Below are 25,673 nucleotides of genomic sequence, written 5' to 3'. Positions count from 1 at the left end.
CACTTTCCTTCATTGACTCAGCTTGTGTGAAAGATCATTATTCATCCGGGGGGGGGGGGTCAAACCATGCTAAGAACTTTCCACTAGTACAAACCACAGATAAGACCGGATCTACTTTATTGTGACAAAGTGCAACATCAACCCTAATAAATCTCTTGTGAGTTAGGACTATGCATTGCAATGCAGAACTTTCTCTTCAGATGCCTCTTTCTAGTCCCCCAAAACCCTTTCTTGTTGCTAAAGTTACTTCTGTCTGCCAAGGTCTGGCACTCCCCTCAGTGTATCCCCTACAGGTTGCAAAGAAGCTCTTTAATTCCCAGAGTCAACATCTTCAGCGCACAACGAACTGGTAAGTAAAGGAGTTTTCTTTTCAAAATACACAAAATTCAAAGTCCTGTTACAATTATATACAAAATAATAGAACAATATAAAATGTACGAAATATTCTAATTTGCACCCATGTATAAAAGTGAGCTTCTATGTGCTTCGGTCAAGTTTTCATCCTGAGTTAGCAATACTGTCGTATGGCCAGGTGGTGCCTGACCTTTTTTTCTTCAGCTGGGACCCCGGCCCACCCTTCCCGTAGCTCCCACGAAGTCAGAGCGTTTGCCCCCACCCCATTGCCCCCAATCACTCATCCACTCTGCACTTGGGGAGTTTCTTCTGGCTTGGGAATTGCTTCTGCTCTGTTATTGAGGTGCTGAAAGAGAGGTGGGAGAAGAAGAATTTCAGTGACGCTGATGAGAGAAGGAGATTGGGGGACGTGGACCGAGGGGAAATTCCTTCCTGTGCATTGAGGCAGCACAAGGCCCATGCCCCACTTAAGCCTTTTGGGGCTTCCACCACTTCCCTTGGGGAGGGTCTTCCATTGTGCAATAGATCTCGCGGTCAGGAAATGCCTTCAGATGCATCCCATTGCTCCTAGTGATAGCCCCTAACCATGTTCTCCTTTTGCTCCTGGATACCTGGCCAATATTTGTGGACAGCACCATGTGCATCCTGAAGGTGAGCCATGGTAACTAGGAAAGCCAAGTATGCTGGCTCCAAAATACCACTCCAGTCCTGACCCTCAGAGAGAGAACGTGCACGCATGTGCTTTAGAGTCATGTGGTTTGCTCTTCACCTTAGTGTCCTGTCTACCTTGGGCCTTTGCAGCTTCTTGGTGGGAGGGGAAATGGGGCATCCGTTAATTACGCAAGGAAAGCAGGAGAGGGTCATCAGTCTGAGTGGGGGTGGAGGAGCTGTCTCCCATGCAGAGCTAGGATGTATCCATTTGAGCCAGCCAATGAAACATACACTACAAAGTCCTTCCTAAGAGAGGCGGGGGATCAGCTGAAGCCTGATCCACAGCCCATTGAAGTCAACAGAAGACTAGTCGTATTGATGTCAACCGGCGTTGGATCAGGTCCTCGTGCGGTGGACATATTTTCTGTCTCTCTCTGGTGAGAGCCACACCAGAGCACAAAGAGTTAACACCTTATATGCTTTTCATTTCCCCTGGTCAAGGTGGGTGCAGTGCTGGGGAGCAGTCAAAGAGGCCACGGGTATTTTAATTATGTTTATGAGGTTTTGGATAATAATCACACACGCCAGGCAGCTAACCTAACTCAGAAGGGTTGTTACTATAGCCTGGGTACCTGTACCGCTCAACCCTCATCACTAGGGATCATAGAACGGGAAGGGACCTCGAGAGGTCGTCTAGTCCAGTCCCCTGCACTTGTGGCAGGACTAATGATCTAGACCATCCCTGACAGGTGTTTGTCCAACCTGCTCTTCAAAATCCCCCATGATGAAGATTCCACCACCGCCCTAGGCAATTTGTTCCAGTGCTTCACCACCCCGACAGTTAGGAATTTTTTCCTAATGTTCATCCTAAACTGCCCTTGCTGCAATTTAAGCCCATTGCTTCTTGTCCTATCCTCAGAGGTTAAGAAAAATAATTTTTCTTCCTCCTTGTAACAACCTTCTACATACTTGAAAACTGTTATCACGTTATCTCAGTCTTCTCTTTTCCAGACTAAACAAACCCATTTTTTTCAATCTTCCCTCATAGGTCATGTTTTCTAGACCTTTAATCATTTTTGTTGCTCTTCTCTGGACTCTTTCCAATTTGTCCACATCTTTTCTGAAATGTGGCACCCAGAACTGGACACAATACTCCAGTTGAGGCCTAATCAGAGTGGAAGCATTACTTCTCGTGTCTTGCTTACAACACTTCTGCTAATACATCCTAGCTTTCCGTGATAAAAAAATTCTCCGATAAAAAAACCCATACAAATCTACATTTTTTTATGATTAAAATGAAACTCTGAACTTTAGTTTCCCTAGCCACAGTACAGAGGAACCCCATTTATCCGATCTAATTGGGACTGGGCCAAATTGGATAATCAAAAATTGAGATAATCCAGAGACCTTCAGCCCCGGGTGGTGGGGCTTGGGCTGTCAGCCGCAGATCGGTTAATACGGAGAGCCCGATAATGGCGGCTCAGATAAACGGGGTTCTACTGTACGTTTTTATTTTTTCACAAAATGTAAAAACGAAAGATTCTCTGTAAAAATGCAAATTCCACGTTTCTTCGTGGCAAATGGATTTCTAGGATCCCTGCGCATCACAAACCCGCTGCGTTTTTTCCTTACCATCCACTTTCCTTTCTTGAGACGACTCCTCTTCTGTTTCTTCTTCTTCCTCATTTAGCTCTTCCTCTTCCTCATCTCCTAGCAAAAGTAACGTGATTTAGAAAGCTGGAGCCTCACCCCCAGAACTGTATTTTCAACACAGGGTACCACTTATAAAAGGCAACATCCAACCACAGCAAACTATTGTCTGTGCACTTAGGAACTAGGAGAGAAAGGTGTAAATCTCGGGCTGAATATGCACGCCAGGGAATCAGCAGCACGCCAGGGTACTATTCCCAGCTTTACCAGTAACTTATTGGCTAGCCTTGGGTGGATCGCTTTGCCGCTCTATGTCTCAGTTTCCCTATCTGGTAAATGGATATGGTGCCAAGACCGAGCATTCCCAGTTGCTATAAACCATGGGCCCATTGACTCTGGTAATATATTGACTTCAATAGGTGTTGTTGGATCAAGTCCCAAACGAATAACAGACCCCAAATCTTGCCAGCTAACTAACTGGAATGAGTTGAAAGTGTTAGTGCTGTAACTGAGAGCAGTCTCCTCTATCAAAGAGGAGAAGTGATGTCTAGTGGGTAAAGCACAGCGCTCAGAGACAAGAAATCTGGTTTCTTATCCCTGACCCTGACTTGCTGTGTGGCCTGGGGCAAGCCACTTCCTCGCTCCGAGCCTTGGTTTCCCTGTGGGTTGTGAGGCTTAACTCGCTAGTGCTTGTAAAGTGCTTTCAGATGCTCGAATGGAAGGGGCCAAAGAAGGGCACAATATTCTTATACCTGTTCCAAAGTCGATGTCTCTCAAGATTTCTGCTATGTGCTCCAGGTCTAGGGTGAAGTAATCCATATTTTCAAAGCCTTGCTCGATCTTCCCCAGACGGCCGCCCTTTGAGGCTTCCACAATTCTGGGGGCGATAGACATAGGGTTCGTTTCCTTATCCGCTGTTCCTCCAGAGGAGAGAATTCCCTGCTCTCGAGTGACTGCAGGTTCTAGCCGGAAAAGATTATCATCCAGGGAGCAAGACCCAGGGAAGCCCTCTCTGAAATCCTCTGTCTCACGCAAGGTGCTTGAGAGATCTTCCCACCCTCCCTTTGACCTCCGCCACAGGGCATTGCATTAACGCCTTCCGAATCCTGGCAATTTGCAGCTGACTGTTCTAGACACCCTCTTTCAGATGATCCCAGGGCACCTCCCAGCAATCTTGGAGCCTGCATGCTGAGGGAGGGTAAATGGACTGCAGAGGAGCTGGAAAGGCAGAAAGCTCTGGCCTCTGGACGCAGGGGTAGTTCAACAGGATACACACCCTGTCTCCAGGTCACACTTTATCCCTTTCTGGGCTTTTGGCTTTATTGGTAACTCAATTAACAGCATCAAGCCCAAGCCCTGGCTTTCTCCTGAAGCTTAGCTGGTCCTACGTTTCCCTCCAGCACCTCTCTAGCCAGACTCTGCCTTCCCTAGGGCTTGTCTTCACTTGCACCTGTTTCACTTAAGGTGTGATTTTAAACCAACCTGGGGTAAACTGGTGCAGCCGCCTGTGTGGACACCCTGATTCTGGATTAAACTCGGTGTATTTGGGTGGCGCGAAATCAATTACGAATCAGTTTAAGCGAAAGTGAAATTAGCGTCCCCACAGCCTTTCGCACCAGCTTAAATAGCTCAGCTTAAAAAAAGCAATTTAAGTGAAACCAGCACAACTTTCTCATACGGCCGAGCCTTCCCGGAGAGGTTCTTTTATCTCCCAGTGGGAGCTCGCGTGATCCACCCGCTGGTGTGACTCTGGAGTAATTGTACTGCCCCCTCTTGCGGACTTCACGCGCCTGAGCCAAACAGGCTCACCAGCGGAGCTCTATAGCTAGGGCCCTACCAAATTCACGGTCCAGTTTGGTCAATTTCACGGTCATAGGATTTTACAAATCAGAAATGGAATGATTTCAGCTATTTAAATCTGAAATTTCACGGTGGTGTGATTGTAAGAGTCCTGACCCAGAAAGGAGTTGTGGGGTGTGTGTGGGGGGGGGGGGGCAAGGTGATTGTAGTAAAGTCACAGTCCTGCTACCTTTACTTCTGCGCTGTTGTTGGTGACCGTGCTGCCTTCAGAGCTGGGCAGCTGGAGAGCGGCGGCTGCTGGCCGGGATCCCAGCTCTGAAGGCAGAGCCGGCACCAGCAGCGCAGAAGTAATAGCACGGTGTGGTATTGTCACTCTTGCTGCTGCCTTCAGAGTTGGGCCCTCAGTCAGCAGCCGCCGCTCTCCGGCCGCCCAGCTCTGAAGGCAGCACAGAAGTAAGGGTGGAAATACTGCAACCCCCCGCAACCCCTTGTGACCCCCCTGCAACTCCCTTTTGGGTCAGGACCCCCAGTTTGAGAAACGCTTGTCTCCCCTGTGAAATCTGTATAGTATAGGGTAAAAGTGCACAAAAGACCAGATTTCAGGGACCGGGACGCGTTTTTCATGGCGGTGAATTTAGTAGAGCCCTATCAATAGCCTGAGAACCTGCCATTCTATTCCAGTCTCTTGCTGGTCAGAGGGGATCATAACAGAGAAACTTTACAGCAGCTCAGAATTTGCTTTCTCCTGGATTCTTTTTAAAGGACCCGGGTATTTAAACATGAAACTGGAACCGGGCTGCTCTTGGGAAGGGGTACGGGTGCTAACCCCTGTTATTTTCTGGGAACAATCCTCAGGTGGATTTTAACGTTGCTGTAGGGTCTCAGACCGTGGCACTGAAGCAGCAATTTAAAAATGCAACCCCGGGCGGACTTACGTTTTAATGAGCTGCTTGGCATTCTGTGAAGAGAGCAAAGGAGAGGGAAAGAACGAGGTGAGAAGCAAGTTACCAAGAAGGTGATAAAAGCAGCGCGTATGAAGCTGGCACCAGGTGCCGTGTCGCCAGCGCTAAGCAGGGTTTGTCAGATCAAGTGGGGTCGGGGCTGTGATTTGGGGGCTTTGACTAGCAAGCTGCTGCCCCCTCGGCCAGAGTTAGATCACCCTTTCCAGCTGCTCTTGGGAACTCTAGGTTATTCCCTCTCACTGGGTTGAAAGCCCATGTTCTCCCTAGAAACCCAGTCCACCCAGGGACACGCAGAGGCTGGATCCTTGGTGAGGATAAAGGATGCCACGGAGGGTCAAGGTTGGTGGGGGGCAGAGCTGATTTGGGAGGAGACTGGGAGGCTGAATCTGACTTGTGGGGTTCAGGAGGGTGGAGCAAACCACGCTGCTAGATCCAGGCTCCATCCCTCCCTTGGTCGGAGAGGAGCCACTTACTGTGAGAAAAGTGGCCCCTCCTGTCTCCTCCAGGGACTGAAACGCTGTCTCCATCAGCTTGGTGGACTCCTCCAGCTGCTCTTTGTACTGCTGGATCAGAGCCTGCACCAAGCTGGTCTTTTCTTCCTGCTCCTTTGTGACCTTCTGCAGCAGCTCGCTCTTCTTCTCCTCCAGGACTGCAATGAGGGCGTTAATCTTCTCGCACAGCTCCTGCTTCACCAGCCGGCCGTTGTCCTGCCAACGGACGAAGGGCATGAGCATCTCAAAGCAGAGGGGACACGGGTACGCTCCCAGATCTCCCCCCGAGGCAGCACAGCCGCACTGAATGATCCCAGCCACAGGCAGCCAGAGATTACAAATGCACAGAGCTCAGATCTCGGGGAACCCCGAGCGGAACTCAGACCTAGCCCTTATCTCTGGGCACAGCAGTTTCCAGAGACTTCCTGCCACCTGGCAATCCCTTGGACTCTCTTGCCAATAGTACAAATATAGTGGCACTAGCAACAGGGGAAATGGAAACCAGTAGTGGAGGCCATGTTCCTGGTGGTGAGAGCAGGGCACGGGAAGCCAAGACTCCGGGGTTCTGCCCTCAGTTCTGGCACTGACTCAAGACTGTAAGTTCTTTGGAGGAGAGATCATTGTTTTGTTCTGTGATCGCACAGCGCCTAGCGCCATGTGGTCCTGACACTCCTTGGTGCTATCATAACACAAGAAATAATAACTGACTAATCCTGGGCAAGTCACTTTAACTGGGCCGTGACTCAGTTTCCCTGTCTGGAAAACGAGGCTAATAATGCCCCTTTCACAGGGAGATGGGCGGCTCGGTTAACAAAGGTTTGTAAATGGGGCTTTGCAAACATGATGTGGAAGACAGAATGCAAAATATTCCTGTTAACGTCAGCAGATACCCTCCCCCTGGATCCTGGTAGCATTACTTTAACCAGTTCCAAACATCAGATAATGACCAGTGTGACCGTCCCCTATTTTACCAACCGGACCCTTTAGAATAATGCTTTGCACATCCATCGTGCTGAGAATCTCAGAGAATCGTTCAATTAAACTGCAGTTTTGTTAACTCAAATTTTGCAAAACGCTGTATGACCTAAGGGCTGGTGCCAGGGGCAGGGGGTGCCCGCAGCCAGCATGGAGCGATGATGTGCATGACTGGATGGGGTGACATGCGTCTCACGGCTGTGTGAAGACCACAAAACACGGAGGAGGACTGATGGCCAATGGCTCGTGTGTGTTGTTTACTGTTCATTGCGGCGTCATGGTTTGCACCATGGGAGAATGTACGTGCCTCTGACCTCCCCATCCTAAAAGCAAGGTGCTGGCCATTCTCCTTGTCTTACAACAATTTGGAGTGTCCACTGAAACCTGGGTAAGAATTGAATCCTGCTGCATTATTATCTTAGTGGGGAAACAGACACAGATGGGTTAAGTGACTTGCCCAGTGTCGCCCAATGAGTCTGTGGCAGGGCTGAGAATGAAGCCCAGGAGTATCAACTCTCAGAACTTTGCTCTAATCATTAGATCCTGCACCCCTCCTAGAGCTGGAAAGAGAACCCAGGAGTCCTGCCTCCTAGTTGACAGCTCTAACCACTAGCTCCCCCAGTCTCCTCCTCTTTTGTGTAAAAGCCCTCCCGTTGAGTTAAACAGGATTCTCAGTCACGTGGACTAAGAGGGAAGCTGCTCCCGACACCTGCATTAGCCGTTCAAGGACATTGCTGGGGGTTGGATTTCGTCTCTGCCACTCAGATTTCGAAGGGCTCCGTCGTTTTTCCCATTCCTCACCTCGGTGGTTTTGCAGGAGTCCTCCAGCTGGCTGATGATCGTCTGGACTCTGTCGTTCCCAGCCACCAGCATGGAGATGCAGTTGGTCAGCTCCATCTGTGAGAGGGGAACAGAAATAGATTTAACCCTTACCCTTCCAGGCCTGGGTGAAGGCCTGTAGTGCTGTCTTGAGAGGGAGAGGGGGGTTGGTGGGCAGACAGGATGGTGGGCCCCGACACTGAAGGCTAATCCCTTTTCAGGAAGAGGAGAAGTAGGAGAGGGGGGAAAGGCCTTGGCACCATCTCCAGGATGGGGCAAGAGAGGAGAACACAGTCTCAACGCTGGGGATAAGTGCACAGCAAGAAGAGCGTCGAAACTGTCTCCATGTGGTGGGGGTAGAGCCAGATGGACAGCCTGGGCATCTCTGGTCCTGTTGGGTGGGTGGGGTAATGGCACGAGATGCCCAAGGATCAAGGAACGTTAACAGTGGAGCTGGGAGGGAACCCTGAATGGCAGGAAAGAGTGGTCCATGGAAGTGCATGGGGGGAGGAGAAGGAGGAAGGTTTGGCTCTGGGAGGCAGGTGGCTACCATGGGTATTAAATATATTTTTAATGGAAACTGAGGTTTGGGGGGAGGGATAGCTCAGTGGTTTGAGCATTGGTCTGCTAAACCCAGGGTTATAAGTTCAATCCTTGAGGGGGCCACTTAGGGATCTGGGGCAAAATCAGTACTTGGTCCTGCTAGTGAAGGCAGGGGGCTGGACTTGATGACCTTTCAGGGTCCCTTCCAGTTCTATAAGATAGGTATATTCTCATTTATTATTATATTAATGGCCCATCCTAACCCACCCAAATGGTCTGGATGCCAGTGAAAAATGGACATCTGTCTGCTTAAGGCTCCCGGGCTTCTACCCCATTCAACAGGGAGGAGGGTGTCCTGGTGGGGGAGATCTTGCCATCCATGGATCCCATCCAAGATACCCAGGGGAAGACCTCAGCTCTTATGGGTCTGCTCACAGCCAGGGCCGGCTCCAGGCACCAGCCTGGCAAGCAGGTGCTTGGGGCAGCCACTCCAGAGGGGGGCGGCACGTCCAGCTATTCGACGGCAATTCGGCAGACAGTCCCTCTCTCCCCCTTGGAGCGAAGGACCTCCCGCCGAATTGCCGCCACAGATCGCGATCGCGGCTTTTTTTTTTGGCTGCTTGGCGTGGCCAAAACCCTGGAGCCGGCCCTGCTCACAGCTGTAGACACTGCTCCCTCGGGGACTGGTGCTGGCTGCCGGGCCTTGCTCCCCAGCTCTCAAGTGACTCTAAATATAGACAGATGACTGCTTCACGACGGCAGCCCCCTCCGCCTATTAATACCCCAGTGCTCAGCCTCGGAAGCTATTCCTGAAAGGCCCAGCTCAGCACATCACAGGTGCCAAACTCATCCCATCAGAGACCTCATCTACATTCCAAGCGATCGGCTGTGAACCCTGACTAGGGTCAAGGAGCCGCAGCCTCTGGCCCCGCTGTGGAGCGTCCAGTTGAGGCCAGGCCAGGGTTTAGTACTGGCTGATGGGCTCCTTTCCCCAGGGAGAGGGAAGCAGCAGTGACCCAGCCGGTACCTTTTGCCCCTGAAAGACGTTCTGAAGTGGTGCAACTTCGCAGTCTTTGTGAGCTCCGAAGACTTTGCACATGGAGCAAGTGGGCACCTCGCAGGTCAAGCAGTAGATGTTGATCTTCTCGTCTTCGTGCTCCTTGCACATGGGGTGGTTTCCTTTCTTCAGGGGCCTGCTGAAGACAGCAAGAAACGGGACAGGGTTAACAGCTTTGAGCGGCGTTTATTCACATTTGAGTTGTGGCAGATCCAGATTGAAACACCCACCGGATGATGATAGGATGCAGAGACCGGGCTGTGGGCTATACAGCTGAAGAATAACCGGCACTGGCCTTCTGAGTTGTAGGGCCAGATCCTGATTTAAGTTACACCAGCGCAAACCCAGACTAGCTCCAGGGCAGTCACTGGGTTCAATGGAGTTAATCTGGATTTACAGCGGTGTAATGGAGACCAGAACCTGGACTTCGCTTTGTACAGTGGAGTTTGGATCAACTCCCAACCCGTCTCTAATGTTACCCGTGTCAGTGATGTAATGTTTAGAGCCAGCGCCAGTATGTGCCAGGATCTCTGATCATCTCTCTCTGGCCAGGCAGAGTTCTGTATTTAATCACAGCAAGCGAACCCTCCAGGGCTGTCACGCCACAGCACGGAGAGCATTTCCGGTCCAGGCATCCCGGGAGAGATTTTACTGCTCAGGGTCAATCCCCAGCTTCTCTGCTTTTCCGTGGAGATCTGTTTAAACAGAGGACTCTCACCGGCTGCCACTTTCCAGCCAGCATCACTCCGTCACCCCACCACACACCAGTGTGGCCACTGGGACCACAGACAGGCCTGTCGAGGGAAATTTGGGGTCCCGCCCCCTTCCATGTTACATTCTTTACCCAGACATTACAGACAGCTTTGGGGGCCCTCTAAGTTTGGGGACCTAGTTCAATTGCCTCCCCCTTCCCCTTCCCATCAGCTGTGACCACTGAAACCCCATCAGGGTTAGTGAGCCACTGATGGCTAGATCCAGGATTCAAGGATGATGTGGGACACCCTAATTATAGACACATGGTGCAAAGGCTCACTCTGTCCTCTTTAAGGCAAAACCTCTGGTGCTGCTGGCTTCTTATTTCCTCCTCCAGAAACCTACAGTCTATTTAAACACAGGTGGTTGGCCAGGAACTTTGACCTACTTTCCCCCCTTTTTAGGCAGGGTGACTGCAGCTGAGAGATCTTTAAAGGGGAAGTTAAATAAAGCCGCTCGGCCCAACTTTCAGCGTGGGGAACCCAGAGCGGTCAAAAATCACGAGGCAGAGAGGCTGCCAAACGTCCCGGGATTGGCTTAAAATCATTAGACTAGAGCGGGGGGGTCTCGAACTTCACAGCACTGCGACCCCCCTTCTGACAACAAAAATGACTGCACGGCCCCAGGATGGGGGACTGAAGTCTGAGCCCACCCGAGCCCTGCTGCCCCAGGCTGGGGGGCCAAAGCCCGAGCCCCACCGTCCTGGGCGGGGGGCCTGTAGCCTGAGCCCCACCACCCAGGCTTGAAGCCCTTGAGCTTCGGCCCTGGGCAGAGGGACTCAGGCTTTGACCCTGGGTGGTGGAGTTCGGGCTTCAGCTTCAGCCCCAGGTGCCAGCAAGTCTAACGCCAGCCCTGGCGACCCCATTAAAATGGGGTCCCAACCCACTTTGGGGTCCCGACCCACAGTTTGAGAACCCCTGGACTAGTGCTTTTGTTGGCGGCCTGGGTTTTGAGCATTTAGGGGGTCGCATTTTCAAACTTTTCTCTGGAATCAGGAAGGCTAGAAACTTGCTTTTTAAAACTAAATGAAAGCTGAGAGTCTCCTCTAATCTCCTGGCTCCAGAAAAATACCAGATAATGCGAGACTTGTGATACAATCATGAGCTGTAGCAACCCTGCAACTTGGACAAGTCACTTTCCATCTCTGGTGCCTGTTTCCCCTGCCTCCATTTGTAGCTCCTGGCCGGCCCAGTGGGAACTCACAGTAATGGATCAGCATTCACGTCCCACTCCCCGTCAGTACCCAGCCCGGGGTGGGGGAAGCGAATGATCCAACCAGCGGACCAAATTTGGTGATGAATCCTGGTCACGTGCCACCTGAGGCATGTTGTGCATATGCTAAGAAGTGCTATGATAATAATAAGCATCGGGGGGGATATGGTAAAGGTCGATACACTCATGACTATTGTGGAAAAACTGAATAGAGAAGTGCCATTTGCCCTTTTCCGCAATACAAAAAACAGGAGTCACCTGATGAAATTGATAGGCAGCAGGTTTCATACAAACAAGAGGAAGTAGTTTTCCCATGACAGACACAGTTAACCTGTGGAACTCATTGCTAGGGGATGTTATGATGGCCAAGAGTATAACTGGGTTAAAAAAAAAAAAAAAAAAAAAGGACTGGATAAGTTCATGGAGGATAGTGCCATGAGTGGCTGTTAGCCAAGATGATCAGGGATGCAACCCCCTATTTGAGTGACCCTAAACCTCTGATAACCAGAAGCCGAGGTGGAAGATGGGCGGATCACTCCAAAATTGCCCTGTTATAAAATAAATATATGGAGATATACCTATCTCACAGAACTGGAAGGGACCCTCAAAGGTCATGGAGTCCAGCCCCCTGCCTTCACTAGCAGGACCAAGTACTGATTTTGCCCAGATCCCTAAGTGGCCCCCTCAAGGATTGAACTCACAACCCTGGGTTTAGCAGGCCAGTGCTCAAACCACTGAGCTATTCCCTCCCCTTACTCCCCCTATTCTCCCTGAAGCTGTGGTACTGGCCACTTTCAGAGACAGGACCCTGGGCTAGAGGGTCTGGCCCAGTATAGCAGTTCTTGCGTTTTTAAGTGACAACAAACAACAGAGCTGATCACTGTGGCATCGTACCTGACGCTGTTCCACCTCATCGCCTAGCCTATTACCATGGCCCTACCTTCATGCTCATTTGGCCAATTATTCTCTGTGTCACCGTGCTCGTATCCAAGCCAATCTCAATTCTTTTCTCAAGTAGGAGCTTGAGGCAAGGGGCCAGATAGATCCTCAGCTGGTGTAGATCGGCCCCGCTCCGTTGACTGCAATGGAATGATGCCAATTTGCAGTAGCTGAGGATCTGGCCCAGGATATCACATGCTTCGCTAACGCTGGCTGTGTTACAGCTCCTGCATTTGCTCCCTCCTCGCCGCAACTTGATTTTAAAAGGAGCCGTCAAGCTGATCTGGGCATGATTGGTTCTTTATCCATAGAGTTAGCTCCATGACTTCACTATTGGAGCTAGATTTAGCAGATATCCCCCAACCCCTTTTTAAAAACACAGGTACCATATTTGCCCCCCATATAGCACCTGTCTCTGTCTCCATGACTTCCAAATAATATTGCCAGTGATTCAGTAAATTCATCTGTTAATTCCTTTAAGGCCTTGGAATCCATATCTGCACCTGCTGACTTATAAATACTCTCTTTTTCCTAGTCCCCTGCCTGCATGTGTTATCAGCACTTACATACCAAGTCATCACTTCCTGGTCATTCATGCCTTCTCTCGCTTTATATTTCTGGTTTAGATCAAGTTTTAAAAATGAAGAGTAGGTCCCTGCAATCATTGCTGATTTCACACCCTTCCTCATTTATGAATGGATCTATTTTCTCTCTCCTGTAAATCTGATCGTATTCCCTTTAAGCAGCTATAAACCTGCCAGAGGCATAGCGAGCGCCCTCCGTACCCTCCAACCGGAGGGGGCCCCGCAAGGAAGGGGGCCCCTAAAAGTGGCAAAATAAATACCGCATTCCAGTTTCTGCATTGTAAGGGGCCCCGCCCGGACATATGTTCAGAGGGGGCCACCGTTCGGAGGGGGCCACGTTCTTTGTTGCTACGGCCAACCTGCTGTCCTTATTTTTTCTCCTACAAACTGCCAGTGACTTTACATTCCTGGTTGGTCTCCTCCCCACTTCTCCAACTAGCACAGAACATTTCCATCTCTTCAGACCACTGAGCAATCCCTGCTGAAGCCCCGGTGGCAATTTCTGATTCTTTGTGTTATTCCTTTTCAGGGGAAGGCTGCATGTGGTCTGGGGTGCACAATGGAACCTGATCTCTGACTGGTCCCTCTAGGTGCTAAAATAACATAAATAATAAGGAATCATAGAAGTCTAGCTTTCTTCTACAATCCCAGGGCTTGATTGTCTTCTGCTGCAGCGTAAGGCTGGTGAGATTTCAATGTAGCTAATATTTGGTAAAAAGCAACAGAGGGTCCTGTGGCACCTTTAAGACTAACAGAAGTATTGGGAGCATAAGCTTTCGTGGGTAAGAACCTCACTTCTTCAGATGCAAGAACCACTTCACTCGCATCTGAAGAAGTGAGGTTCTTACCCACGAAAGCTTATGCTCCCAATACTTCTGTTAGTCTTAAAGGTGCCACAGGACCCTCTGTTGCTTTTTACAGATTCAGACTAACACGGCTACCCCTCTGATACTAATATTTGGTGTTTTTCTTAAAGCTTCGGCTGCTGGAATCATGAGACTCTTGGCCCCTGCCCCGCCACTAGGTTTCTAGGGCTTGTGATTGTGGAGAAGAGCTGAGTGCATTCCAACAGCTTGAACCCAGCAGGCAAATAACAAAGACCAACCATCTATTTCAGGGATTCTCAAACTGGGGGTCAGGACCCTCAGGGGGTCGCGAGGTTATTACATGGGGGGTCGCGAGCTGTCAGCCTCCACTCCAAACCCTGCTTTGCCTCCAGTATTTATAATGGTGTTAAATATATTTAAAAGTGTTTTTAATTTATAAGGGGGGGGGTTGCACTCAGAGGATTGCTATGTGAAAAGGGGTCACCAGCATAGGCGCCGACCCCATGGATGCTCCGGGGCTGGAGCATCCATGGGGAAAAATTGGTGGGTGCTCTGCACCCCGCCCTGCCCCCCCCACCCCAGCCCACCTCTGCCTCCTCCCCTGAGCGCACCACCATGTCCTGCTTCTCCCCCCTCCCTCCCAGTGCTTGCGCCACGAAATAGCTGTTTCCCAAGCCTGGGAGAGAGGGGGGAGAGAAGGGGGAAAGTGGCATGCTTGGGGGAGGAGGCAGGGCCAGGGCGGGGATTTGGGGAGGGGTCCAATAGGGGCAGGGAGGGGTGGAGTTAGGGTGGGGACTTTGGGGCAGGGGTGGAGTCGGGGCGGGGGCGCGAGCACCCACCAGCGCAGAAAAAAGTTGGCAACTGTGGTCACCAGTACAAAAGTTTGAGAACCACTAATCTATTTCCTCCCCCACCCCCCAAATCATGAATGTTTCAAGGCTTGACACATGATTTTTGACTGGGGTTGGCAGTACGGAGTTACGCCTGATAACACTGCGGTGAGAGCAGAATTAGGCCCAGGAATTGTCCTGCTTCTTCCAAATCCACCCTGCTCATCGGTTTTCTGAAATCCCCAGAATTTGCTCTCTTGAAATCCAGCCGTGTTGCACTGCCATTCTCTCCGACTCCACTCCTTTGCAAGGGGAGATCCCAGGAACTCAGTAGGACCAAGCTTTGTTATTGCCACAAGTTCTCACTCAGCTGGTTCATTTGCTTAAGCAAACTGACTGGCTGCTAGAGAAAGGAAAGTTTCTTGCACAGGGTGTGGGTCAATAGTGAAGCTTGGGATCCATGGATCAAATATTGGTGGTGTCAAACGACTCTCTGGGCAACCTGTGACATTTGATTTGCTGTGGTTTGGACTAACATGGACTGGGGGAAATGATCGGGATTAGTGCAGGCTGGATGTGGGATCTGTTTCAATGTGGCCATGAGGGCGCTCTGCCTGGGAGAGCTGGATGAGTGCCAGGAAGAACATGAATTGAAAATCCTTCATCCCTGGGAAGTTTTCCCCGTTAGCTCTTACCGGAGAGAACCTGTGAAAGATCATCCCACCCCAGTTACTGAGAAACACCAGGGCTGGACAATGCAGCAAGACGGGGGCCTGGCTAACCTGGAGTACTCCTGCTTGTAGATGTCAATGATGTTCTCCACCAGGAGGTTCCGCTGCAGGCCGTAGACTCCGTGCCGGTCCAGGATCACTTCGTGACGGCAGGAGGGGCAACGAAAGCGCCCCCCGGAGAGGGTGGTCCCCCGGCTCTGCCAGTATGGGTTAGCAGCCTGGGAGTATCACCAGCACAAGGTCAAAGGTCAATGTCTCCCCAGGCACACAGACACGCGCAACATCCTTAAAACCCACCATTGCCATGGACTCATTTAAACACCACCCTGTCCCCTCAGCATTTCCCCCGGGACAAAACATGCATCCCTGAAGTGTCCATCACCAGAGGGTCTCATATCCCATAATGCTTTGCATTCATATGAGCACCTTTCATCAGAGAATCTCTAAACACTTTATGATCAATGAATTAAGGCAGCAACTATCATCTCCATTGTACAAATGGGGCACCTGGGGCAAAGCCAGATTAACGAGATTTGCCCAAGGTCACCCAGTAAGTGCATGGCAGATCTGGGAATAGAGCCCAGGAGTCCTGATTCCTGGACCTCTGCTTTAGACACATCCCTGCCCTTTAGAAAAGGCTCTTAAGAGCAATGTTAGTATGTTTCCCTATTGCGCAGGGGAATGTTGTGAGGTTTAATTCATTAACGTTTTTAAAATGCTTTGAGATCCTCAGATCAAAATTTGCTCCATGGGGTGTAAAAAGGTTTATTCATGGACCAGATCTCAGGGTCCTGACCCAGTGCCCACTTCTCCACTGCTCTGCATCTTCTGGGGTCGCTTATACCTGTGGGGGAAAAGCCATCCAATCAGAATTTCCCTCTTGCACTAGCGGCAGCAGGCTTCATTGACCATGCAGAGGCGTGAAGAAGCCCATCAGGTGCGCGGCAGCGGAGAAGCCGAGTTTTTTTTGCGGAGGCAGAATTCCCACTGAGGGGTTTGAACTGAGTGAGACCTCGACATTCTGCCCATTGTCCTTACAAGTAAACAGAGGTCTGCACATGGGGGAAGTGCCCTTTCTGTCTATTTCAAGAACCAACCGTCAATTAGAAACCAGCTGGGACAGCCCCCAGCTCCCTGCACAGCTGCCCCCATTCCTGGAGCTGTACAGGGCTTTGGGAAGCCTGCATCCCTCGAGTCCGTTCCAGCAAGCGGGGTGATTTCACCCTCCCTGCCTGGTTTTCTCCCGCTTTCTCTTTATTGCTGGGAACATTGGACAGGAACAGCACAGCTCAGCAAGTGAGGGAGTAAGATGGGGGCCAAGCAGTCAGATTTATCAGCTGGCTCGTCCCCCGTCTAAGCAGAGAGAGCAGACTCCTGCAGCAGGGGAGAAGGGTCCATTCTGGAACCGTTTGCCAAGCCAGGCTCAGATGCCATGGTTCCGATCCAACTCCCGTGGAAGTCAAGGGGATTCTAGCCCTATGGCACCAACATACATAGCGAGAAGCCTCACCCACCTCTGATGGACAAGCACAGCCTAGAAGAGCACAATCTACTGCACCTAGAGCCAGGATTTCTGGTCTACCTAGAATCAGGTCTATCCCCACCCAGTGTCGGTATCCGCAGTTTTCGGAACATCCCCAGCCAGGGACCACCCATGGAAGACTGGCCGTTCCAGCCACTTCCCAGCCGCCTCCCTCGCTCAGTTCTCCCGCAAGCACACTCTGGCTTTAGACGTTTGATCCCCAGTGAACGCGCTGTAGGTTTCACACACAACTGTCCAAGAATTCCCACCTGCGGCCAGGCTGCGGGAAGCAGCCCGGCCCGGTGCCACAGGTTCTGTTTGCAGGGCACTGACCTGGAAGATGTCGCTGGCACATTTCCGACATAGGTTGTGCTGACAGGGAAGGATCACCACGGGCTTGGTGAACATTTCCAGGCAGATGGGGCAGATCAGCTGCTTCTCCAGGTTCTCCATGGGGGTGGAGTCTCGGATAATGCTGGACTGGTAATCCATTGTGCCGGCCGACCTCTCCGAGTTATATCCCACTGCCGGCTCCTCCTGGCTCGTTGGCAGCTCCTCAGTAAACTGTCCTGGGTCTCTCCTGGCTTCTTCAACGGGACCACGTTCTGAGCTCAGCTTCTTGCTCCTGCCTTTGTCTCCTAGCACTTGTCTATTTATAATTTATCTCAGGGTCACATGTGCTTGAGAAGAGGTCGAGTTTCCAGCTGAAATGCCTGTCACATGTGAGAATGAGCAATCGCCCCTCCAGAGAGCGAGAGGGCTGTAAACAGGGCCGAGGACAACCTGTTCGGGGCTGGCCGCAGCTACGTTTCCAGGGATTTTGCGGGGTCTTTCTGAACAAAGAAACTGGAGACGTAGCTGTAAACAGAGTCATCACCCTCCTGAACCCCAGCCTGTCCTCAGCCTTCTGTATCACGAAGGGTTAACCGTGAAAACCCTGCGTGCTCCAACACACTCCCCTTGCTCAGCCACTGGGAGGACAGCTGGATCCCTGCTCAACATCACAGATTTCCACCCGGCCCCCTCCCAACTCCCCCGGTCTCTGATCGCTGTTCCTCTGAGCTTCACAGCCACCCAGCCCTGCTCAGCTCCAGTGGGCCTTGCATCTTCTCTGCTCCTCAGGCATCTTCATGCACTCCATGAGTGCAGGGGACTGGACAAGATGACCTCGCCAGGTCCCTCCCAGTCCTACGATTCTACGATTCTAAGTTCTGTTAAGCCTCTTAATGCCAATTAAGCATGTCGTGGCATTATAGACCCTCTGCAATCTTGCTATCGTTAATGCAACACGACACCACAAAAGATCACGACCCAGGGTGTATTTCAATTGTTCAGCACACCGGGAACCCTTATTAATCTCAATTTTACAGCTCCTCCAAGCCGCTTCCCTCCCCTCATACTCTCCCCAGGTTTTGTCACCACGTTGATCGTCCCCCACCCCGAATATCATGCTCACGTTGTCATTAGTCATGTTCTCTCTATATATACATAACAGACTGCAAGCTCTTTAGACCTAGAGTCTTCTCTTAGACATATCTGTGTGTTTTTAGTGTGCCAATCACGCTATTGTCCTGGCATCAGCAAAGTGCCTGAGTAGCACAACATTGTCCACTTCCTCTGGGTAAATAGCGACAAATCTGCATGTATTTATCAGTGACGCCCCGAAAACTCTAACAAGGCCAGCAGGGCTGTTGTGAGTATCCCCAACTCTTTAGCAGAAGGGCTTGTGATTCACTGGAAAGATGATAAGGAGAATCCAGAGACGTGAGTGGTCCTACTGTGCGTTTCCACACAGCTCTGGAGTGAAAAACATCCTGTTTACCTTTCAGTGAAAACATGGCAGGCCAGATGACTGGTGCAAGCAAAACGTCCCCAGGGCAGAGTCACGGCTAGGAGAACCACAGGAAAAACAAACTATATTTAAATGGGTCTGGAGGCACGTGGGCCAGGAATAGTCGTCTGCAGGTTGAAAATCTCCCACGTCGGATTGATTCCCTGATGTGCCTTTAACCCCAGCTACCTAGCGCACCTCCCCAAGACGCTCCGGTCATGCTTGAATCGGGCGCGGCCCACCAGCCTCATGCAACGGCCGGTGAAACTAAGCTCTTCTGCTCCAGGACAGCACAGCGGGCGCCCGGGGACAAGCAGCCGTTGTTGTAGGAAAAGCCGGGAACAGGGATTGGGTGGCGTGATGGCAACAGCAACTGCACTGCTGCTGCCTGTCCACTGGCACATTGACCGCCGGCCCCCATGCGTCTGGCTAGAGTCCCAGTGGTTAAAATAGCTCCCAGTCTGCACATGGGCTCCGACCACTGGCGGGGCGGCACCGCTGACCGTAATGGCAAGAAAGGCCTTGACAACACGAGCCTAACTGGCACTGCCGAAAACTGGGACGTTCTTTAGCTGCAGTCAGAGTTGGCAACCCTAGGGGGGACCTGAAGGGGGGACGCTCCCTCCGAGGAGCAAGAGGAATTATTCTGCGTGGTGCAGGGAGGCAGAGCTCAGCTCAAATGGCTGAAATTAACAAGGGGAAAGTTTCCTGCCAGGAGCTGGGCTGGGCTGCGGAATAGTCTCCCCGAGGGAGGTGATGGAAGCCCCCTTGCTTAGAAGTATCTTGGCCAAAGCAGTAAGAAATGTACTTCAGGGAGCAGGCCTGTGGCCAGGGCATGGGCTAGGTCAGCTTTTCTATCCCAACCACTCCGGTTCTATGAGCCACCCTTCAATGCAATATAAAACCCTCCACAAGTAGGCAGTGCTGGCAAACGTAGAGGAACTAAAGGGCACCGTGTTACAGCTGACCATGGGTACCCCACCGCAGGGTTATGTTTTTAGAAGGGAGGTAGTGAGCCATGATCCGCCCCCGCCCCCCTGCATTGTATGCAGCCATTACATGCACCTGTGCAAAGGGAGCATAAGACGCTCCCCGATCAGAACGGTGGGGCTCGGATATCCACTTGGAACAGGTGTAAGTGACTGCAGGGCAACGGAGGATCAGGGCTAGGGTGTCTAGTGGTCACAGCCAGGCAGCTGGGAGTCAGGACACCTGGGATCCGTTCCTCGTTCCGCCACTCGCTCAGCACATGGCCTCTCGTGAGTTACTGTCTGTGCCTCAATTTATCTACCTTAGATACCTACCTATCCGAGGGGGGTGCTGGGAGGGGTACGTGTTTATAAAGTACTCGCAGATCCTCTAATGCAACACAGTAGAAGCATAAAGCATTGTTCTTTATCAGTTACGCCTGAGGGCTTTCTGTGCCAAAACATTTAAAATTCTGTGCACAATATTTTAAAATTCTGCAAACAAATGTGGAGGCTCCAGCATGGCAGTGGGGAGCAGAGGCCACTGGCTGTACAGAGGTGGGAGATCACCCTGCAGCTTCCCCTGGGACACGGACTCAGCGGTGAGGCTGCACCCAGCCCTGACACAGCGCAAGGATCCGGCCTGCCCCAGAAACACCCCAGGGCCCTGCCCCTCCGCGTGGGCAGGCAGGCTCAGTAAGGCAGGATCCAAGTGTGGAGGGGCTTAATGTGGGGGGATCCCGGTGTGGGTTGAGAAGCTTCTATGGGGGGTAATCTGGATGCAGGCAGCTCAGTGGGGGATTCGGGTGCGGGGGGTATCTGGATGCACAGGGGCTTGTTGGGGGTTCTGGGTGCCACAGTAATGGGACTCTGCAGGGGGGTCCAGGTGAAGGTGGTTGGGGCTAAGTGGGGGGGTTGTCTGGGTGTGGGGGGCTCAGGGGAGGGTCCAGATGCTGGGCGAGTGAGGCTCAGTGGAGTGGGGATCCAGGTGCACCTGGTTGGGGCTTGGTGGGGTGGGGATCCGGGTGCGAGTGGCTCATTGGTGTGGCCCAGATGCAGGGGGAGTGGGCTCATCGGGGGGGAGGGTTGTGAGTGGGCGTGAGGCTCGGCAGGAGGGTCTGGGTATGAGGGGTCTGGATGCACAGGGGTTGGGCAGATAGGGGAGCAACTCCCTGTACAGGGATCCCTCCCTCTGCAGCTGAGGAGTGATGGGTACAGGAAGTGGAGGGGGGAGTTTGCAGAGCTTCCTGCTGCTGGGGGAGAAATCTGGGGGTGGGTATGACCCGGCCCCAGATGCCAGGCAGGAGAACTGGAAGTCCCGTCCTCCCCAGCCCAGCTGTGACTAGCAGCTGAGCCCAGCGCAGGGTAGGAACCACCAGTTGGGTCTTCCGCAGTCCTGGCTCCTGCCCCACAGTGATTTACCTCTCTGCCGGCTGCCCTGGGCACCTGAAACACACTGCTGGGGAGGGTCACATGACCACCCTTGTAGCTTCCCTTTGTTTCCCCGTCAGAAAGTCATTTTTCTGTGGGGAAGCAAAGAAATTTGCAGGGGACATAAATTCTGCACATGTGCAGTGGCACAGAATTCCCCCAGGAGTAATCAGTACCCAACTCGCCGCGCACATGACAGACTCTAGTCCTGCTACTTAATGCGCTACTGGGAGGTGCTCCGATACCACAATGATGGGCATGGAAAAAGAACCTGAACAGAATCAAATCACTATAAGCTAGAAGGTTCCACTATATTCTTAGCTTCTATTCTGGCTAGCTTCCCTGCCAACCCTTTCAGAAATAGAAGGTGAGTCGGTTGTAATTGCAAACAGCTTCGGGCTGTCTTTGCTCAAAAGCCCTTTTACATTTCTTCTATCTGCTGTGAAAGGCAGAGAGACAGCCGAGAGATCACACTCCTCAGCTGACTAATCAGTTGATGCAAGTTGGGGGGAGAGGGGGAGAGAGGGACAAGGTGGGTTCTTTCTGGCACCAAAACAGCAGCTGACTCAGTGGGGTTTTGCTCCCCTCACCCACAATCTCTGTACACTGGACATCAGGCTGAACTCGGAGATCGTCTTGTTGCAGCCTGTCCAGGAATCCTACCAGCCAGCGAGCAGCATTTCCCTGACTCAGCGACAAACCATCCAAAATCTGGGAAGTGTCCAGAGCTGAACAGGGCTGATGACAGCGGCAGAGGGGTGCTGGGAACGGTACAGGAGAAAGGGCAGGAGGGAAGATTAGCACATGAGCCCTGAGCCAGACGTAGGCAGGGTTCGTGTGGCTTCTCTTCTTTTTCGTTACAGGCTACTGTAATGGGCACCTGGGACTTCCCAGCCAGCGCTGGGTAGCAGGGCATGGCCATTCAGAACTTCATGGCAGCAGCAGGGATAAAACTCAGACCAACTTGCTCCAAAGGCCCAGGCCTTTTCTGCTGTGAGGTAATGGAGATGCTCCGTCAGCTGGACCTGATGATGTTTAGTGACATAGGATAAGCCCCATTTAACACATAGGGAAACTGAGGCACAGTGACTTGCCCAAAGTCACAGAGGAAATCCATGGCAGAGCCAGGAACAGAAGCCCAACTCCCAGTCCTGTGCTTTCACTACAAGACTATCCCTCCCCTACCCTTAGAGAGGAACTAAAACCCAAGGCGCTGTTGCCCCCTTTCCCTCCCCCTCCGCCCCCGTTTCTTTGTGATGGATAAATCAGAGTAGAAAGGTTTTTATTTTTAGCCTTATAAATACTCTGGTTGTTCCAGAGGACCTTGTCAAGGGCTCAGAGCAATCTCGCCTTCATCGTAGGGGTGTTGAATCTTTAACACTGGCTACCTTTCTCCAAAATGTTCTTTGGGCATTGAAATTACATTGATGTAAATAAACCATACAAAACCCAAAGTGTTTACACACTGGCTGAAAATGTCATCCCCCTCCATCATTCAGCTTTCCCTCTTTTTGACTTTTTGATGTCATTGTTGTATCTTTTAGGGAAGACAAGCCCTGAATTTCTAACATGAAAAGCAAGCAAATAAAACAATCCACACACTTAAAAACAAACACCAAACAGGAGAGGCCTTTCAGTATATGATGAGCCTAAACACAATTATCCTCTTTTTGCAGGTCATCCTTAAATTCACCAGATGCTGCGACAGGACCTTGCTAGCAGGGAATGTTGAGTGGATACTGCTGACTTGCTGAGTCACATGACTTTTTACCCTCCCCAGATATAAAAGAGGTGGGAGTGGCTGCCCAGAGAGAGGACCTAGGGTGTGGGCTGAGGAGTCCTGTGGGAGGAGTCTGAAGTGCAGCCCAACTTGGGGTGGAGGTTTAAGTTGAATGTTGTGTATTAGTGTTAATTTCTTCATTTAAAAAAAGGCAAACCCCCATGAAGTGAGTGAGTCCTGTTCCTACTGGACACGGACAGTTGGAGGGCATGTTGGAAAAGGCACCTGCTCACAAGGCTTACATACTTTCTCTGTCCCTATGTCTCCTTTCTCTCCAAGTCCCACTTGTGTGTCCTTGGAGTCCCTTCCTGTCCTGACTTTACTCATTTGCTCACATTATCACCCTTGGGGGGGAAATGTTCAGAAATGCCAAAGTGAGTTAGGAGCATGAGTCCCATTGGCTTTAAAAGGGGGAGGGAGGCACTTGTGCTCCTCTCTCTCTCTGACATGCTTGTTCTGTGCTCCTTTGCAGGCTTGTGCCTTCGTGCTTAAAGCAGGGCTCTGGGGTAGACAGGATTCCTGGCTTCCATTTCCAGCACTGCGTGTCGCTCATCAAGTCACGGCACCATTTCCACTAGTGGAAGCACTAGTGCGTATGTGGTGGAAGCTGTTAGCCACCAGGTCACGTCTAAATAACATGGTGCCCAAAATGCTTCTGGTGCCTTGTTTAAACTGGATTCACCCCGTCACCGCAAGTGGTAGCATGAACACAGACATGGCCCGTGTGTCTCAGCTGCCTAAAATGGGGATGATTATTCCCAGCCTCTGGGGTGGTGGGAGGCTTCAGGCATTAATCTGGGAGGTGGTATGGCTCAGTGGCTGTAGCAGTGGACTAGGACGTGGGAGAATGTGGGTTCTATTACCTGAGTCTGCTGCTGGCCTGTTATGTGAATGGGGGCAAGTCACAGCACTGCTCTGTCCCTCAGTTTCCCCATCTGTAAAATGGGGATAATGACACTGACCTCCTTTGTAAAGCACTTTGAGTTCTACTGATGAAAAGCCCTGTGTAAGATCTTGGTATTGTTAGTATCTGTAAAGTGCTTTAAAGGCCTCCAGAGGGGTTAAAATGCTAATTTGTTTCCATCCCGCCCTTCTGCGTCATATGTTATCTTCCCGCACCTGCCACGTGCACTTGCATTCTCTAGCCATGCCCACTGCACCCACAGCTGCCTTGTATTTACCAACAGGAAAAATACACCTGATAGACAGAGTGCAGCACCAAAATCAATAGGAGTCTTTCCTGAGACAGTGGCAACAGTTTAGAAGACAGGTGACTGGTGCACTAAGGGCAGGATCAGGGCCTTGGATCCCGTCTGACAGACCCAGCTGCCCTCCGTACATGCATTAGCAGCACGACCAACCCCAGGCATTCAAAAATCATTAGTCAGGCCCCCCAAAATCAGGAGGATTTTTAACAAATAATACACAATCTGGGATTCTTTGTTATTTGCTTTCTGAGTCTTTAGGGGGCACTCGGGTCACGTTTTTTTCCACTGTCAGAACGGCTACAAACGTTCCTACTTAAAGAAAGCAAGCTGAGAATCTCCCCTCTTGGAGTCGAGTCTAGGGAAAACGTCAAATATCACAAGAGTTGGCAACCCTCTCGGGGCTCAGACTGCAGGAGCAGAGTGTACATTTACAGGTATTAAATAGGGAGGTGCTGGCGACCCGTGAGAACAGAGACCCACTGAAAGGGACTCCGAGAGACTGGAAATATGGCAATTTGCTGGGAGGTGGGGGGCCTGGAGAAATGCAAACTCCTGTAATACAATTGGAGGAAAAGAATTTGAAAGACATGCAGCCCTGATGAATACACTGTAAGGAACAACGTTGGGCAGGGCAGGATGGGGATGAAGTAGATACATTTATGCTATTTAATTCAGTCACTAGTTAATTGACTCAAAACCTATAGGATCAATAGTGGTTTAAAGGAAACCCATTCCGACATCCATTCTTTAGCTGGACAGATTGCCTCCGACAAGCACCAACGGCTAACTATCTGCTCAAGTTGAAGTCAGGAGCAAGACTAGATCCTATGGCAGCAAACCAAAGCCCGAAGGGAGGAGGGTGGAGAAGAGCCCCCAGAGGAACCAGGAAAAGAAAAGCAGGCTGTGGTGAGAAGTTGCTTCATTCAGACACTGCTACTGAGAGGACAAGGGCCGGCACTCAAGCTGTGATGTGCGCTAGGGGTGAAAGGGTTAACACAAATCAAGCACTTATTTCAAACAGTGCGATAGGAGGGGAAAATCAAAACCACTGCAGAGAACAGGACTGTGGGGCTAATTCCGTCTCTAATCTCTGTGACAGCAGAACAAGCAATTTGAGTGGAATCCCCTTAATCCGAACCTCCCTCTCGGAGACCTGCCAGCCTGTCTCGCTCTCCTATTGGCTGTTGCTTATCTGAAGCCCTATTTCTCCCAGCCTATCTGGCGGCTCCCAGGCAGGATTCTGCAATCCGCCCTGGACATTTTTGTCTTTGTATTTACTTAGCTCCCCATTACTGTGCGATAAACTGATCATGGAAGAAGAATGATGGTCTAGTGGTTAAAGCAGAGGAGCGGGCATCAGGAGATCTGGATTCTCCCCCTTGGCTAAGTCCCTTCTGCTCTTTGCACCTCAGTTTCCCCATCTGTAAAATGGGGGTGGGGGTAATGATCATTATTTATTGCTTGTATTACAGTAACGCCCAGAGATACCAACCAAGCTCATGGTCCCATTGTGGTAGACACTGTCTAAACACATAGGGCACCTCTACACTGCAATAAAAAACCCTCAGAGCCTGGATCAATTGAATGGGGCTCAGGCTGTGGGGCTAAAAATTGCAGTGCAGACATTTGGGCTCGGGCTGGAGCCTGGGCTCTGAGACCTTCCCCCTCACGGGGTCCCAGAGCCCAGGCTCCAGCCCGAACATCTACACTGCAGTTTTTAGCCCCGCAACCCAAGTCAGCTGACCCAGGCCAGCC

General features: G+C 51.2%; 1 protein-coding gene across 1 annotated transcript; it reads right to left on the bottom strand.

Annotated features, from left to right (window-relative positions):
* Positions 1-100: 100 nt before the first annotated feature.
* On the bottom strand, positions 101-17,539 carry TRIM63 (tripartite motif containing 63). The gene is made up of 9 exons (XM_054011499.1): positions 17,034-17,539; positions 15,230-15,396; positions 9,273-9,441; positions 7,685-7,780; positions 5,891-6,124; positions 5,391-5,413; positions 3,408-3,532; positions 2,638-2,715; positions 101-700 (listed from the first exon to the last, which is right to left on the bottom strand). The coding sequence occupies exons 1-9, from the start codon at positions 17,190-17,192 to the stop codon at positions 690-692; spliced, it is 1,062 nt and encodes a 353-aa protein (XP_053867474.1). The 5' UTR covers positions 17,193-17,539; the 3' UTR covers positions 101-689.
* Positions 17,540-25,673: the final 8,134 nt, after the last annotated feature.

Source organism: Malaclemys terrapin, chromosome 22 (assembly GCF_027887155.1).
Source record: "Malaclemys terrapin pileata isolate rMalTer1 chromosome 22, rMalTer1.hap1, whole genome shotgun sequence".
Classification (NCBI taxonomy): domain Eukaryota; kingdom Metazoa; phylum Chordata; order Testudines; family Emydidae; genus Malaclemys; species Malaclemys terrapin.
Note: the sequence above shows the minus strand (reverse complement) of the source record. Positions and strands in the feature narration are given on the sequence as shown.